General features: G+C 33.5%; 1 protein-coding gene across 1 annotated transcript in view; it reads right to left on the reverse strand.

The window, feature by feature from the left end:
- Positions 1–721: 721 nt before the first annotated feature.
- The window catches only part of LOC148612963 (uncharacterized), a 30,737-nt gene continuing 12,862 nt past the window's right edge, over positions 722–18,596 (reverse strand). Inside the window, exons 12-22 of the mRNA XM_088594895.1 lie at positions 18,100–18,203; positions 17,600–17,792; positions 15,562–15,686; positions 12,562–12,663; positions 11,390–11,519; positions 10,491–10,684; positions 9,785–10,031; positions 7,702–7,787; positions 4,061–5,913; positions 3,147–3,265; positions 722–2,355 (exon numbers count right to left, since the gene is read on the reverse strand). Coding sequence (XP_088451021.1) covers positions 866–2,355; positions 3,147–3,265; positions 4,061–5,913; positions 7,702–7,787; positions 9,785–10,031; positions 10,491–10,684; positions 11,390–11,519; positions 12,562–12,663; positions 15,562–15,686; positions 17,600–17,792; positions 18,100–18,203 — 4,643 coding nt within the window. The 3' untranslated portion in view covers positions 722–865. The remainder of the gene's footprint in view (positions 2,356–3,146; positions 3,266–4,060; positions 5,914–7,701; positions 7,788–9,784; positions 10,032–10,490; positions 10,685–11,389; positions 11,520–12,561; positions 12,664–15,561; positions 15,687–17,599; positions 17,793–18,099; positions 18,204–18,596) is intronic.

Raw genomic sequence — 18,596 nt, forward strand, 5'->3', positions numbered from 1 at the left:
TTTTGAAAGTTTAATTTGAATATTTGCAACATCAGATTTAAGAAAAAAGACAAGATTTTTCATATCATTTTGTTGATTAAGTTATAGTTTCATTGAAATGCACCGAAAATGAACATTCCAAGGACAGAAAACCCTGTCAAAAACCTCATTTTTCCAACATTCCATTGAAAAATTTCTGAACAAAGCCAATAATGCAGAGATCAAATAATGGTCTTCTCATATAAAGAAATCACCCTTAAGTGAAATCATATTATCAGGTCAGTTTACAGCAAGCTACACAAAAATTTACTGGTACATAAATTACCGGTATATCTTATTCCTCTTACAACAATCTTTTTATTTAAGTAGTACCGATAATACATTTTTCTCCCATTCTAAGCTAGTGATAAAAAATGCATGTGACTTTTTAACCACCAGACAGTGATTAAATTTCTGGGACAGTTTTCCTACCATTTCATATTTCAGAGTTTTCTACAGATTTCATGGGAGAAACAGATTCTCCCTCAATGTTCTCGTGGATTACAAGATTTCACAAGAAAAAAAATTTGTTACAGACCATAGAAATATAAATAGAATAGATGCCAAATCATTGTAAGGAAGATGTAACATCACAAAAATTACACTCCCTGAGGTCTTACAATGACACCAGTAACTATTTAAACATATCTGCAGATCAAACTTCATATTTTTTTCCATTTGAAAGAATTTCACACAGGATACTTTTGGATGAATTAGGAAGTATGTCCACATCACCATCATGAATTATGTATGTTGTACATGAAAGTAATTTTCTTCTAAAATGACTGCAAAAAATATGTTAACAATAGTCTACAACCATGTCTTTTCTGCATTATGAAATGGTTCTTCAATTATCTCCCTTATTCATCTGGTTCCCCATCATTTGAATAAGTTCTTTCACAGTCATGTTGCTGTCTTTGGGAACAGATATTAACATTGGAGTATTACCTTGACCAGGAACACTCCCAACAAAAACATGAGATGTATCATCTTCAGTATTGTTACATGATTTGATTGGTGATACTGAAGAGTTATCTTCTCCTGAAACACAGACAATATCTGGTGAATCGTCACTTTCCTGAATATCAGAGTCTTCAACTAACACTGTGGAGGAAATTTGAACTTGTTCATGAATTTGACTAGGTACACTTGTAGAAGTTCTGACAACTTTCTCATCTTGTGAAGGCAATGTCTCAGTTGATGAAGCTGAAAGAGCAGGTGTGCCATCTTGATTCATGGTTAAGAATGGCATCAGCGACAGGTTTTCTGTAGAGGATGCATGTGCTACAGGCGAAACACCAGGATTACCAAAGGTTGTTGGGGTAATATATGTTGCAGCTGTACTTGCTGGGGATTTCTTTATTTTTCCTAATAATGATGTAATTGAAGCAGTAACAGGTGATTTTGGTGAAATCTTCATTTTGGCAGGAGTTGATGGTTTTGGTGAAAGCTTGTCTGGTATTTTAGTGTAATTTGTGGCAAATGAAACTGAAGATCCAACAGTTGCAGTAATTGAAGCCTCTGATGGAGCTGTAGAAACCATACTAGCAACTGGAGGTGGAATAATTGATACCAATGGTGTTCTGCTTCCTCCAGGTGATGAGAGCAAGGATACTAATGGTGCAGTAGTAGACACAGAACTATTAGTCACAGGTAATTGCGACCCAGAACTGCTGAGGGAGAAAACTGGTAAGAGATTAGAACCCTCTCCTTTCGCTAACATTAATACAGGATATGGCTGGGTAGGTTCTGGGGTTGATGATGTTCCAGGAGAAGCCTGTGGCATTAACATGAGACTCTGTAGAAACTCAGGGGGCAAAGCTTTTGATGGTGATGCACCTGTGGTACTACTGGGTATATTTACTCCAGGAGGTATCACTACAGGGACCATGACATACCCTGGTGGGCATCCTGGAGCCTGGAGCTGTGAAGTAACTGGATCAGTAACACCAGTCACAGTTGCTGATTTCATTCGCTTTAATGTTGAAAATGGTTTCATGTCTGTAAAGTCCTCATTATCAATACATTTATTCATATCTGTCAATTCAGTGTCATCAAGATCAAGCTTCATCTTTTTTTTCTTCATTGAAGCCCTAGCCACAGCCTGTCTGATGTTTGAGCCCTTTTTCTTGTACTGAATGACTCTATCTATCAAATTCAAGCTTTTTACTTTAAGGCTACTCTTAGCAATACCACCAACTGTTTCTTCTTCCCTCTCTGCCTCTACTTTGTCAAATATTCTCTCACTGGAACGACTTCCTACCAGACTACCCCATTTCTGAATTTGTTTACATTTGATTTCCTCAGCTTTGGCTCTTCTTTCTGCTCTTATCCTTTCTGTTATAATGAGAAAATATAGAGACAATTACTTTCAGTACTTAAGCATTTAAAGGATATGTACACTGTTAAACTTTGTAAATCAACATACACGTACTTTAATCAATTTGGAATGCACAATGTGTATGATTCTGCTTACTTAAAAATGTGTAAAAAATGAAATATCATTGCTATTTGTTATCCAAAAAATAAAAAAAAATTAGCTTTTTGAATTTTTCTACAGAAGATAATGTATCTTAATGGATATACACATTCAGTTCTAGAAATAAAAATTTTGAGCACTTATTACATAAACTTTATCAAAATTAGACCTATCAATTGTTCATTACATGAAGGATCTAACAACACTTTATTCAACTGTCTGTTCAGATGACTTTCCTGATAAGCCAATTATGATTTCAACTGTCATGATTGTAAAAGCGTTATTTAAAGAGAAAACCGAGGATTCTTTATATAAAAGAGAAAAACCTTTTTTAAATAAAGAAAAACCTAAGGATTTTGAATAGGTCAAATGAACAAAAAGTAGAAAGGAGTGCTGTTAGATCCTACATGTAGGGACCGAATAGAATAATTAATAGGTCTACTTTTTATTGCCAATGTACACAGATAACAGCCCATGATATTAATTATTAATTTCTTATCTATTGTTTGTTTACGATTTGTCTTCATTCTGTTTCTTAAAACTTGGCCTGAACTGGCAAACAAGATGATAAAATACTTCTCTACTACATGTATTATCTTTCTTGTTAAATGATTTACCTGCTTTATTAATATACATGTACATGTATTACCTCTGCCTTTCTCTTGTATAGCTTTTATCTGCATTTGCTTAGCAATCCGTCTCTTTTCAGATATTATTCTTTTCTTCTGAAAATGTCTCATTCTGTATTGACTTGTTCTTTTTTCTTTCCTGAATAAAATAATTATCCTTCCATTTTTTACTTCAGAAGAAAACGCTTGAATGAAATTTGAAAAAAAAAACTGGAAAGTTGCTGGTATTGAAGCAAACAACTATGTCATTTGAAGTAATACAATTCAGTTGGGCTGCTGCTCAATTTTCACTGATGATACAAAGGTCTATTGATACTGATAGAGCATTTCAATACTGCAAATGTATTAATTTTCACTTTTTACTAATTTCCACTATTTTCACCATAGACAAATATTCATCAAAATAGATACTGCAAAAAAGGTTTTTACCAATATAAAATGCCTAACATTTTAAAAACCACAAAAAGCTGATACCAGCAAATATGTTAACTTGACAGAATCTGTGAAAATAAAATGTTTACATTACCTAAATTTGCCCTTCAGGCAACATTTTATATTTACATTATGCTATTGGTATACTCTTACGAGCCACTCACTGGCTCTTGTGTAGAGAGATAATTGAAACATGGCCAGGCAATGGTAATCCCCTTTTTCTAGTGGGATTTCCTTTGCCAATCAACCTTCCAAATATATTTTCAAATGAGTCTGTGATTTGCTAATATACATTTTCATGGTTTGTTGAAGTTTCATTGGCCAGTAGAGTTTTGAATTTATGGACTTCATGCATAAAAATAACAACAAAAGTTTTATGAAATTTAATGCGGTATTTCCTGAGGAGTTGCACGAACAAAAGAGTTAAGAACAGATGGATGGAAGGATAGGGCAAAAATTAGGGAACATAATTATCAGCATTTTGATAATCAATAGTACTCACTTCTCTTTCTGCTTTTTCTGTTGGTTTGTTTTTTTCTTTGGCATGATAATATCATTATCTGAATCAACCATGAACTCATCAAATGTGACCAATTTCTCTTGTTCAGCCTGTTTGTCAAAAAAGTTCTCACTATCAGGCCGTAATAGAGCCAAGAAGGCTGGCCACAAAAACAATGCATCAAATCGCTTCTTTAACTTGACAAATTCTTCTGTATCCCTGAAATCCTTCAATAAATCTTTACGTGGGTGAGTTGGGGTAACAAATGGACCATAATTACGAGGATGTTTTGCATCTAGGAAGGAATTTATTCTCTTAGCATCAACCTCTTCAAGTCTGTCAAGTTTGGTGTCCAAGTTCAGTCTTGATGTTATATTCCTTGCCTGTATAACAGGCTTCACACGTTTACTAAGAACAGCATCTTTCTCACAATAGAAATATGGATTGTAAAGCTCAGCAGCACGAGATTTGAGCATGTTTTTCTGTATTAGAAGCTCTTCATATCCACGCATAGTTGTAACACATGGGGGCAAGATGGGAAACTTATTTGGTGCTGCTGCTCTTGGCGTCTGTTTCAATACAATCACCTTTGGATTTTTCTGCTGTAATTCCTGACCAGGTTTCAGCACGTTTGCACCAGTCAAGTTAGATTTGACTACTTGTACAATTTGTTGACCTGGTTTTAACTTAACAGTACCAGCATTCACAACTAAGGCTGTAGGAACCGGGCCACCTGGCAAATTCTTTGTGCTTAATGGGACTATTGTCGGTAAGTTTTTGTCTGGTGGTGATATAGGTAATGATAATGGTTGTTTATCTGTAGACTCTAATGTTTTCTGTATTTTGGCAGGAGTTGGTCCTTCAGCATTTCTTATAGTTTGTAAAGTAGATCCTGTATTATTGCTATCAGCAGAGTTTCGTTTTGCAGCAATACTTTTGACTAGTTTTGCCTTGGCTATTTCTGCAGCTTCAGTTTCTGAAAGTGTAAAAGACTTTTTTCTATGTTTTTGAGATGACTCCCTCCTTTCTGAAGAGTACAAATCTGACATAGCAGCTTGTTCTTCATTTCTTGTTACTTCTGTTATGGAAGTTAATACTGTATTATCAACAATGTTATGACCTAGCACAGCCCTATGTTGTCTGCCCTTATCAACAGGATTTTCATTATGACATTTATCTTCATCACCTGATTTGCCATCTGAAGTAGAGAGTTTTGACACTTTCTCAGTGACAACCTCAGTCTGAAAAGGTTCACTTGCCTTCCGTTTTTGTTTTGAAGGAGTCTCATCTTTCTCACTCCCTGCTGAATTTTTCCTGATTCCCAACTCAGCTCCATTAACTCCTGTTAAAGATGTTGTTGAAAGTGGTTCTCCAGAAGTACCAATCACTGTTAAATCTTTAACATGACTGGCTGGATGTGATTTTGACGACCAGGTCTTTCCCTGACCAGAAACTTGTCTTCTTGTTTTCTGTATAATAGTATTGACAATTTCACTCATTTCGTTGTCAGGCCTTTTAGTCTTTGTTTCCTCTAATAGTTCTGCCTTAGTTAATCTTCCCCTTTTCTTTCTTGGCTGTCCCACTGGAATCATCCAGCTTTTTCTTCCCTCCTCATTTTCAACAGAGGTGGAAGCAGATGAAGCATTTAAAGACCTAGAAGAAGAACCAGCTGTAATCATAGGTACAGATTGAGAGCTTGAAGCCCCAACAGAGGGCTCACTTATGACCACAGGGATGGAAGCTAAATGAGGGAAGCATCTGCACAATAGATCATAGAGAGATTTAAGTTGCATTCTACTTTTCTTTGGCAGTTTATTGTAGGCTTCTATCACTTTCTTTCCATCAACTTCCAGTGCCTAAAAAAAACCTCTGAACTTGTAATGCTTGTAATACAAAGTAGAGTGAAGTATCTAGTAGTATTCCAATAGATATAGTTTTACTAAGAGCACTAAATATGCTTAAATCATTGAAAAAAATGTTAAAATTTTCAAAAGTAGACATTTGGACTTTTCTTGACTTTTTTATTACATGTAGCAGTTAACTCTTTTTAATCATTTTGTTGTTAAATTATCACACACCTGACTTACTAGTACTCCATACCAGAACAACTTGCAAAAAAATACAATTTTCTTGCACCTGATCCAAAAGCAGAGTATGCTTACCCTACCAGTGCACCTGGCCGTGCTCACAGTTTTTGGTGCTTTTGCTACTTTGTATGTCTTATTTTGGTCATTTTATGTTCTCTGTTGTGTATGTCTGTTTTACATGACTGGTCTTTGCCCCTGGATTACACTCTTTTGATTTTCACTAAAATCTTGGTTCCCTTGATTACTCCTTTTAGAGAGTTTATTTCCATTTTTTATTGTGATGTTAAGGCTTTATATAAATGCTCCAATCAAAATCACAATCAAAGTGAACACTTTAAAAACATAATAAAATTTATACTCAGTGGATACACCAATTAACATTTATACTCAGTGGATACACCAATTAACATTTATACTCAGTGGATACACCAAATAACATTTATACTCAGTGGATACACCAATTAACATTTAAAGTCACTTTACCATACAGCAGGAAATGGTTGCAAGGTTCTAACTTTCGTTATATTTGTGAGGTTCAAGGAAACACGAAAAAATAACAAGTGGCTCCCAGGAGCCTGAAAAGCTCACCTGGTTGAAATTGTTCAAGGGCAGTAAATTTAACAAGAAGTTGTCCAACAATTTCGACTCAAGAAGACTTTGGTAGGATTATCATAAGGATCATTTCAGCAATTGAAAATTTCTTTCTATCTATCATAGATTTCAAGATATTGGCTGAAAACTGTAAAAAAAAAAAACATCATTTTTCCCCTTTCAAGGGCAGTAACTCTTATAAGGAGTTGTCTGACACCTATGTTCTATTTTTAGTAATGGCAGTTGTGTTTCTTGACGAATCAAAAATTCCCACATCAGTTCTATGCAAGATACCCCTAAGAATATTTGTACCAAGTTTGGTTTTAATTGGTAAAGTAGTGTCAGAGGAGAAGACTTTTGAAAGAAATAACATTAAAAATAGTAAAATACGTTGAAAAGGGCAATAACTCCAACATGGCTTAATGGATTAAAATGAAAATTTGACCACAGCTAGATGTCATCATGCTGAACACTTTTATCCCCATCAGAATTTAGCTAAACCTAACGGTTTTGGAGATATATGCGAAAAACTACTGTCTGACCCTGTGTTCTATTTTTAGTAACGGCGGCCATCTTTTTCGACAATTAAAAAATCCCCATATCAGTTCTATGCAGGCTACCCAAAGGAACATTCATATCAATTTTGGTTCCAACTAGTCAAGTAGTTTCAGAGGAGAAGAGTTTTGTATAATTGTTAACGACGACGACAATAAACTATGACGACGGACGCCAAGTGATGGCAATAGCTCACTTGGCCTTTGGCCAGGTGAACTAAAAACTGGCCAAATTTGGGTCTAGATATTTCACAGTAATCTTCCATAAAACATATCATTGGATGTGAAAATAAAAAAACAGTGAACATTTATTACTATAATTCAAAGGGCAAATGGCAAATTGGGCACCCAGAAAAATTTACATTATTTCATAAAATTACAAACTTATATAATAATATACATTTGTACTTACATTGAAAAGTAAAGTAGATGTTACTGTGCTTAGTTGGACAGGGTTTTCAGCATCAAAATATTTTGGCTTTCTTCCATTGGGATAAACTGAAAAAAATCATACAACATTTAAAGTTATATCAATTTAATTTGCATGATTTGGTTTAGGAAGAAAAATATAATTTGAGGATCAATAAAAGAAAGAATTCAAGACCCTGGTCTAATATTTACAGGATACCTTGAAGAGATTATACTAGACAGAGATAACAACAGGAAAGCAAAAATCGACAAAATCAGTAGTAAATAAACAGTAAAATAACAAAATTGAAACAGCAAAATAAGAATTTATATACATGTAAAACTGCAAATCCAAGGATAAATCACATCTATGACTACAGTAAGCCAGTGGATAATTTTTGTCCTACACAAATTAGCTGTGTTTCCAAATTATAAAATAAGAACCTTTAAAACGACATCAAATTCTTCAAAACTACTCTCATTTTCAACAACCATTCACAATTGATATAAAAGTCCATTAAATAAAGCAACTTTTAGACACTGCATTGAAATAAAAGTGTTAAATAACAGTAAATGGGCAAAGATTAAAATTAATATTAATTCTGACACACTACTTGAGGTTAAGTTCAGGAAATTCCATTCCCAACCTCTATAATAAAATGGTTGCTTCTCTCGCATTAAACACGGATGTCTCCTAGAAAACACAAGTGACTGTCTAGGTAAGTCAGAATGAAGGATATGTCCAGTATTATTTGGCTTGGTCTTATATTTATTTTTTGCAGTTTAGCATGGCATACACCACTAACGCCAGTCAAGTATCAAGTTGGAGCAAATTGTACCTTAGATTTCAAGTTTTTCAAGATTTTATTTCTCAAGACCCTTAACCAAGGTATTTGAACTAATTACAACAGGATATAACTAGGAAAACAAAATAAATTAATGCAATGAACAGAATAGAAACACTGAGATACTATGTTGACATCTGAATACTGTACACTGAAATTTTCGTGACAGTTTTATTTTTGATATTTCAGTGGTAATACCGGTAAAGTGAAAATAAAATTTTCTTGAATATTTGTTTTGAAAAATATCATACTGTAATTTGAGGTAAGATCGCAAAAAATCTAAAGGATATGATGATATATTTGTGTGGGACTTAGTTCAGTTTATACACCAACTCTCAAAAGGTGTTAAATCCTTGTAACATTGCTAAGTTGAGATAAAGTCTCAATTTCACAAAATGTTTTTACTGTTAAAATAGTTGTAAGTAATGATGTTGTAAGAGGAATTAGTATTGTGACGTCATACACTTACAACCAATTTCACACTTATGATTTTTTTGTGTGAAATCAAGACATTAAGTAAGTACCATTCTGTGTAAGAATCAGGCAACGGGTGGCACATCATTTTCCCCCATCTAGTCATTTTTGCCTAAAATATATTCAGTACATCTAGAAAACAACCAAAAGCTATTCAAGTTTATCCTGAAGCAGATCTGTGCAGTAGATATTTTTTGACAGCTTATATAGAGAAAGAGTGCAGGAAAATTTTCACACCATTTTTCCGCAAAGCATTTCAACTAAATTTGACCTATCAATATCTTAAAAAGGCAAATTTTACAAACACTTTGATAGTCATTTCTGGTGGTTATTAGGTATAATTAATTGGTTAATGCAATAAAATCTCTGTGTTTTTTTTTTCTTCATGTGCCACACCTTATATAAATTTTGCCTGATTCTTAGTGGGAGAAGCACTTAACTTTTCATAACCTCTTTCATATATTAATGGTATATTTGTGTCATGCTATATCCTCTCCATCTTGTTTACATTGGTTATGAAGGTAGAAATGTCAATATTGATTATTAATAAAATGAAACACTTCAAGAACAACAGAACACCATATAAACCAATCCTATGAATTGTGGTTTTGGTGGGTAGGCCAAACCACAAAATCTGGTTACTAACGAAAAGGAGATTTCATTGAAGTGTATTCTGCAAACCTCAAAACCACAAATTCAAGAATCCATGAACTCATCCCTTATCCATGAAAATTGGTATCCACGCACAGTAACATTTAACAAACTCACAAATATAGAATTTTTTAGGTCTTCCAGAAGGTTTTCTGAACTTTGTTATGTAGCAATATTTAAACAGCAGTATTTCTTTAATTTTCCCTTCAATTTCTGCAACAACTCTCTTCCTTTTATCTTCCTTAACTTTGACTGTTGTGTAAGTTCTTCTGCTTTTAGTCACATCTATCATATCTCTAACAGAGATTTCTGAAGGTAGTTTGTATTGTAACATTTGTTCAACCTTTGCCATTTGCTTAGGATTCTGAAAGTAAAATAAAATATTTTAAATCTGATTGGTTATTTCACTTCCGGACAAGATACGTGATTTTCCAGCGATTAACTTGGTTCTGGGATGATAATAATGTTAATTAGTTCAGAGTCCAACTAAATAAGACTTTGGTGAAGGACCAAACCTTCAATTTGACTGGAATCAATTACAAATTGAATTATAAGGAATGTTTTTTTATTTTTATTTTTGACCAAGTTATGCTTGCATAACCAACTTTGGGTTCATGAAACGTAAACTGCCCCAAAGTTTTCTTTCTTTCTAATACTTGTCAAAAATTAAAAACAACCTGTAAATAGTTATAAGGCAACTGTAAAATTTCATTTGAGTCCAGGAGCTGCTCTGGCTTCTAAAATTCTTCAATTCTAAGATTAAAAGAAGATGCTTTGTAGGGCAAAACTTGAAATTGCAATTTTTCCTGTGTAGACAACTCACCAAAATAGAGAAAGGACTAAATTGCTCAGCAGTTTTCTCTGGAATAAGTACTCTATCTTCAGCATTGGTTATATTTAACTGAGAGAGATGTTTCTCAAGCAAGGTTTTCAGGTGTTTTTTCCTCGCCCAAATATCAAAAGGAGCCTTTCTTGTAGTTCGATACATCAAAGGAGGTCGAGGTACAACTCTTTTTCCTATAAATCAAGAATAGCATCACAATTATCATAAATATTTTTTTTCTTTGTGTAACAATTTTCCACAGGAAACAAAAACAAATGACAAAGACCTGCTCAAACATCATTTCTCGAAAATTAATACATCTCATTATTATACTGCAATATTGATACTCATTAATATATTTCAGTATGTTCATTAAACATATAGAGACAAAAATACGTAAACAAATCCAAGTTGTTTAACATCCTCTACGGTACAGATTTTTAGCCTTATACCCTCCCTCTTGTCCCTCCATTGTTTAACATCCTCTACAGTACTGATTTTTTAGCCATATATCCACCCTCCCTCTTGTCCCTCAGTTGTTTGACATGCTCTACAGTACAGATTTTTAGCCATATACCTACCCTCTCTCTTGACCCTCAGTTGTTTGACATCCTCTACAGTACAGATTTTAGCCATATACCTACCCTCCCTCTTGTCCCTCAGTTTGACATCCTCTACAGTACAGATTTTTAGCCTTATACCTACCCTCCCTCTTGTCCCTCAGTTGTTTAACATCTTCTACAGTACAGATTTTTTAGCCATATAAACCACCCTCCCTCTTGTCCCTCAGTTGTTTGACATCCTCTACAGTACAGATTTTTAGCCATATACCTACCCTCTCTCTTGACCCTCAGTTGTTTGACATCCTCTACAGTAAAGATTTTTAGCCTTATACCTACCCTCCCTCTTGTCCCTCAGTTGTTTAACATAGTCAAATCTATATTCACACAAAGGTAACTTTCTCAGCTCTTTCTTCAATCTGGCATAATCCTCTTCATTTTTCCTCTGTCTAGCCGACAGATGACTAACCTACAGATAAATAAAGACTTGATTAGTCACATAAACACAAATGTCATTATCCTCAAGTTACAAGATGAGTTATACAATAAAAACTGTTTAATCTAAACTATGATCAAACAGGTAACCAGCCTAAACTAGAAGTCTTCTGAGATACCTTTAGATCAATTTCAAAGCATATTTTTAATCTGTCTACACTAGAAATCTTCTGAGGTACCTTTAGATCAGTTTCAATGCATTTTGAACCATTCTGAACCAACACCTGTCTTAACTTCAAATAAAAAGTGTCGCAGAGAGCAACATGACATGTCTGCCATGGTTGAACCCTGAACAGTTGGAGCAAGTGTTGATACCATATTAAAATTAAGTTTTTGACACACTTAAGCATAGGGACTTACAATTCATTATGGACATAACAACTGGTTTGTACACTATTTTGAATAAAATTTGAAATTCATATAAAAATTACCTGCATAATTCTTACACAAATCTGTATTCAATGCTCATGCATATTTTTCTATTAATAGCTGTCTAATTTTAACAGAAGGTTAATCTAATACAGGTTACAGACCACCAATTCAACCAATGAGCATTTGGAACGTACGCAAAAATAGTCCTACACAGAAATTACCCCTGTTCCTCATAGTGCTGTGAAAAAAGTTCTCATCTTATTTAAAAAAATTAAACAGTTTCTGAAAGGAAAAACATTTCTGTACATTTTATAGGTGCATTTTGCTTCTTGTGATGTGAAGCCTAATCTCCATAATGATTTTTAAATATACCCCTATCTTGTGAAAACACTGGGATTTCCCATGCTATTTATAGACCCTTCACTTCCGGTGACCAGTACTGCACTGCAAGTCTGCTAACCCCACATGTCATTCTGAGGATTGTGAGCTGACATATGTAGAATCATGCTGATATATAGTCCTCTGCAGGTTAAAGTTAAGGTAAAGTCCAGAGAAGCCATTGAATATTGTGAAATTAGCATAGAAGCCTATGGAAAGTGGAATTAGTGGTTTTTAGCCTACACTATAATTATTTGTCTACCAACCTCGTCACCAAGATCGACATTCATCCTTTTGATATTCTTTCTTTTAGATTCAGTAGCTAACTTCTCTATATTTAGGTATCCAAGCTCCTCTTTGGACCTGGTCTATTAAAAAAGATCAACTAATCTTTAAAAAGAATAGGAACCCTTTCTCAACACATGGGGTATATTGATAGTCTTTACACAATACAAGATGAATCTAAAGTTCATTTTCCTATACTGTACTTAAGCCTTTTATAAAAATCAGGCAGAAGGTGATTCATGCATGTCAAAAACCCACCGAACTCAGTTTTATTTCTCGTTCAGAAACCGTTCTAGATCACATAACCAGTCTTCGTTTTTCATTTGGAGTTTGTGCTTTTGAGGTAAAATTTATATAGATTGTACATGAAATTAGCACACAGCAAGTTATCGTTTTTGATTTGGTTTCAATTTGGTTGATTTTAGTGGGAGGTTAAAGTGTAATTTACTGAAAGTACAGATGTAAATACAGAAAGGACTATTGTCACATAAAAATATAGCATATGTAGACCAACAAAAGCATTGTTGGTTCCGCGGGTTATTCTACACCATGAATCACCTTACAATAGCCAGTCTCTAAATTTTATGTGGTACTTTATCTGATGTAGTATTAAATAAACAACCCTAAAACTGTGAAGAGTGTATAGTTTGTCACAAATGAAAAAAGATGAAAGTGGTTGTGAAAATCTATTTTACATGCAAGTTAAGTTTACATTTCTGTTAAATGAAATATACACAAGATAATAGTCGGACAAAAAGGCATATACTTATGTCATTGACAGTGCTAATGTAATGTAATTTGGTCTACACATTACTCATTAAATACTCAATCATATGTTTGTATAAATTTTAAAGACCATTCAATTGAATCAAAAACAAAACAAAAAACATCTGTTTTTGCCATAAGCAAGCTATAAAAGTGTAGTATAATTTAAACTCAGGTATCAGACTAATTAGTGAGGCTTTGAAATTAATGACACAGATTTTTATGCATGTTTACATAGATAGTATTAAATTAGAATAAAACTCTTTTGGGGTTCCTATTCCCTTTAAAAAAAAACTGTTATGGTTTATTTTTTATCAGGACCTATTAATAAAACCTACATAGTACAAATATACTAAAAAAAACTTATGATTTGTAGATTCAAAAGTGCAATTTTATTTTAATTATGAGATTATATTTATATAAATACAAATGTACCATATATGTACTGGTACATGTGCATTCAAGTTTGTAAATGTGAAAAGAAAACCATCACCTAAACTCATGTCTCCTCTTTATTACCCACTGTCACAAAAAGACAGTCAAAAACAAAAAAACAAGACTTGTTTTTAACACATTGGTCTAACATTTTTTAAAGTGATGCAATCTTCTGAGTTTAAGTAATACAATGCAATTCTGTTCAGGCCCAAAACTATTTTCCAAGCCACTTTCATTTGCCAACATAAATAGATTCAGGGTTGTTGAAGGCACTGCATATTGGATTACTGCAACTGAATGTCTTTAAAAAAAAACAAAAAAAAAGAGGCTCCCAGGAGCCTGAATCACTCAACTGGTTAAATGTTTGCCTTTCAAGGGCAATAACTCTAACAAGGAGTTGTTTGACAATTTTGACTAAAAAATACTTTGGGAGGACTTATCATAAGGATCATTTCATCAATTGAAAGTTTCTTTCTATCTATTATAGTTATAAGATATTGGCTGAAAACTGCTAAAAACATTATTTTTCGCCTTTCAAGGACAATAATTTGGATCCCTGCAGACTTTAGTAAGCCTTATCACAAGTATCATTTCAGCAATAAAAATGTCTGTACTCTAACATGGAGTTGTCTGACAACTTTGATCCAAGGCAGACTTTAGTGGGCCTTATAACAATGATCATTTTAGTGATGGAAAATATTTGGCTAAACCTAATGGTTTTGGAGATATATGAGAAAAACTTCTGACTGATCCCTTTTTTCTATTATTAGTAAAAGAGACCATTTTTTTTTGATGGATCAAAAATCCCCATATTAGATCTATGCAGAATACCCTTAGGAACATTTACACCATGTATGGTTCTAATTGGTCTTGAAGTTTCAGAGAGGAAGATTTTTAAATGAAATAACATTAAAAATAGGGGACAAAAATGTTGAACAAAAGGCTCCCAGGAACCTGAGTCGCTAAAATGCTTAAATTTTTGCCTTTCAAGGGCAATAGCTCTAACAAGGAGTTGTCCAACAACTTTGATCTCCAAACATTTTTGTAGGCCTTATCAAAACGATCATTTCACCGGCTGAAAGTTTCTTTCTATCAATCGTAGTTTTCAAGATATTGGTTGAACTGCAAAACAACATTTTTCACCTTTCAAGGGCAATAACTCTAACAAGGCGTCATCGAACAACTTTGACACAATGTAGACTTTAGTAAGTCAAATAATGAAGATCATTTCTGCAATTGACAGAATTCTGCTACACATATCAGTATTGGAGATTTATACAAAAAACGTCTGTCTGACACCCTATGTTCTATTTTTAGTAACAGTGGCCATGTTTGTTGACAGATCAAACATGAGTTCCATGCTGAACACACTAAGAAACATTCCTACCAAGATTGGTTCTGAATGGTCAAGTAGTTTCAGAAGAGTAGATTTTTGAAAGAAATAACATTAAAAATAGGGAAAAAGCGTCAATAAAAGGGCAATAACTCCAACATGGCTTAACAGATGAAAACGAAGGTTTGACCAGAGATAGATCTCATCATGCTGAACACTTTTACCTTATCAAAATTTGGTTAAACCTAACGATTTTGGAGACATATGTGAAAAAATTCTGTCTGACCCCTACATTCTATTTTAAGTAACTGCTGCCATGTTTTTCAACAGATCAAAAATCCCTATATTTGTCTCTTTCAACTGCTTCAAAGCAATAGTTTTCTGCTTCATGGAATATCTTATCTACTTCATAGCATTTTTATATCAATCACATTGCACGGGTACCTACATCTTGTTTGTCCAGCCATTCACATTTCTCTTTCCACTGCATCAGTTTTCTGTGCCTAAACAGAACATTATTGTCTGTTCTTCCGGTCAAATTTTCTGCCACTCTTGCCCAACTTATCTTTCCATCTAAAACATTAAAGATATATGCATAAAAAGTGCCCTTTTGGCATACTAGAAGGAAGAAGTACAGGTTGCAATACCAAAGATTTATTCCATGGATAAAACAATGCGAAGAACACTTAAAGAACAAGTACAACAGACAATTTGCACACACCTCACTAAAACAGGAGGAAAGTAATATTATATAGTGGTGTTCAAATATTCCTTATTTTGAACATTTTTCTAGAATACAAAAACAAGGCTTTAATGGAACATAAAATGATACCCTGCCAAGTAATGGTGAAAAAAGGGAGGTGGCAAAATTCAAAACCACTGAATTCAAAAACTACATTTTGAATTTTGCTGAAAATTGAACTTAATCTGTAATTTCACAAAGTAAGAAAATTCATTAATCAATTCTCAAACTATCATCTGGAAACTATCTGGAATGGACGGACAGACAACAGGCACACAACTTTTCTGAGGGTATCACACCTTGCAACTTTGAGTGGTGGTGTACAAAAACTAATTCAATCAATTAATGTTTCTATACAGAAACCAGGTGGACTTACAAATAAATAAATACAACTGTTTTTCTAGCCAAAGAAGGTTGATATGATGATCACAAATACCCCCAAATTAAACATTTTTGAAGAGTAAATAAGGGCCATAATTTCTGAACAGTAAATGTAATATAAACCATTATGAAACTTGACCTAAAAAATTATAACAGAAAATATTTGACTTAGCTGTTCTTTGTAAACAAAGCAAAAAGTGTGAAAGATGAAAAGGTGAACAGACTGACAAACTACCAGAAGTGTTACTAGTGTAAAAAGAATAAAAGGTAATCACAACCAACTGCTTTAGGATTATTTTTAATATTTGACTAAGTTATGCCAAATAAACAACTTTAGGGCAGTTTATGCTTCATGAACCCTGAAGCAATTTATAAACAAAGCTGCCCCAAAGTTGGTTGTGCTATATATCTATATCATTTAATTAAGGATTGTTTTTAGTTTTTGACCAGTTTATGAGAAATAACCAACTTTAACAGATTTTACGACTCGTGAGCCACAAAGCTCTTCATGAACAAGTGTAAACTCCAAAAGTTGGTTATGTGAGAATAACCTGGTCAAAAATTACAAATTTACAATCCTTATAATTTAATTTCTAATCGATGTAGGTAAAAATCAAAATTTGTCTCTTCATCAAAACCTGATATAGTTTGGTATTATTTGTATTGTGCACTGTGGACCAATCAACATTAATGATGTCATGGTACCAAGTTTGTCCATGGTAAATAACCTATCCTGCCCAGAATAGAAATAACCAATCAAAGGACTGATAACATATCAGATATCTTAGTTTGTGTTGTACAAAACGGTTTCTTGTAAGAACATACACACATAAGTACACATAAGACTTAAAACAAGTTCTGTGGTGAAAATACATATCTTTAACAAGTATGAAAACTTGTTCAATAAAATAAATTTTGATTGGAATATTTTCTTCAAATATCATGTTACTAACTACACCCTAATTTAATTACAAATATTAGTATTCTTAATACATGTTTAGTACATGTTTAGAGTAGGCGGCAAGAAATTGGTGTTTAGTACTTGTATTATAGTGAACCACATCAAATGTACATTTACAAAATGTTGATAGCAAGCAATGATGTTACAATTCAGCTATGTTCCAATAGATTTTTCTTATTCATGGAACATCACATTAAAAGTTCGCTGACTTCACAACAACATGTACAGGTATCTATTTAAAAGAGTAATCAAGAGTACCAAGAAGGGAACCAAGATTCTAGTAGAAATCATAATCCAGGGACAAAAACCAGACATGGAAAACAGACACACACACAACAAACACAATAAAATAAATGTATTACAACTTGATTCTACACCTTTTATATTATAATAGTGACACACCTGGTTTTCTGAATTCATCTGCCAGTTCAAGTAGCTTCTTGTCCTCTTCATATGTCCATTCACTTGGTGCTAATAGTTTAGGGTCTAAGGCTGACCGATATCTCTCACGACACTGTACTGGTGTTCTCCCAGGAACTGCTTCAGACACCTTGTCCCACTTCTCACCATAGATGTAGATAGAGGAAAGTAGTTTCTGAAAATAACAGAAAATTTGTACAAAAAAATTTAATTTCTTTGTCAAAAGTAAAGCACATGTTAAGTCCACCCCCTACTGTTTGGTCCATTAAAGTCCCAAACCAAATGTAGGCCTATTTTTAGGTGAGCTGTACTTACATTTTTTTTTCTATTTTTAATTAAGAAATGGTTACACTACAGCATTGGGGCTAAAAAACTTAGATATATGAGCTTGCCAAGAAATGACTTTTTACCAATAAATTTTGAAAATTTTTCTTATGCATTTGCATTTTGGGAAGAGTGGGCAATAATATAATGGTATATACCATGTCCTCTGCTGTAGTCCATTTGCCGTGCTTGACTAGTGGATTGATTTGTGACCATCGTATGGAGCACTGTGTAGAACTCCGCCCCTCAATGTAATAGGCCACTGAAAATATAATATCACTTTGTATATTATTTATTAATCATCTATTCAAAGTTAATATAGATTCTTCTTCAGTATTGAGTGGTTTATATTGTTTCTCCACTCAAACAAAATTAAGATTTTTAACATAACAGCTTCATCAAGCAAGTTCTAATCTTAATTTTACCATAACAGATGGAGAAACAATTGAAATTAAGAACACTGTGAAAGTACTGTTGTTCATTGGGTACAATTTTTTGTGGGTTTTGTGGGTAGGCCAATCCATGAAATTTGGTTTCCAATGAAAAGGAAATTCCCATTATTGTGTATAGTGAAAACCTTAAAATTACAAATTCAAGAATCCATGAAATCGTGGTTTTTTCCTTATCCATGAAAATTGTTATCCATGAATTAAAG

The sequence above is a fragment of the Perna viridis genome, chromosome 7 (assembly GCF_037379345.1).
Source record: "Perna viridis isolate PV_CMFRI_1.1 ecotype Kerala chromosome 7, ASM3737934v1, whole genome shotgun sequence".
Taxonomy (NCBI): Eukaryota; Metazoa; Mollusca; class Bivalvia; order Mytilida; family Mytilidae; genus Perna; species Perna viridis.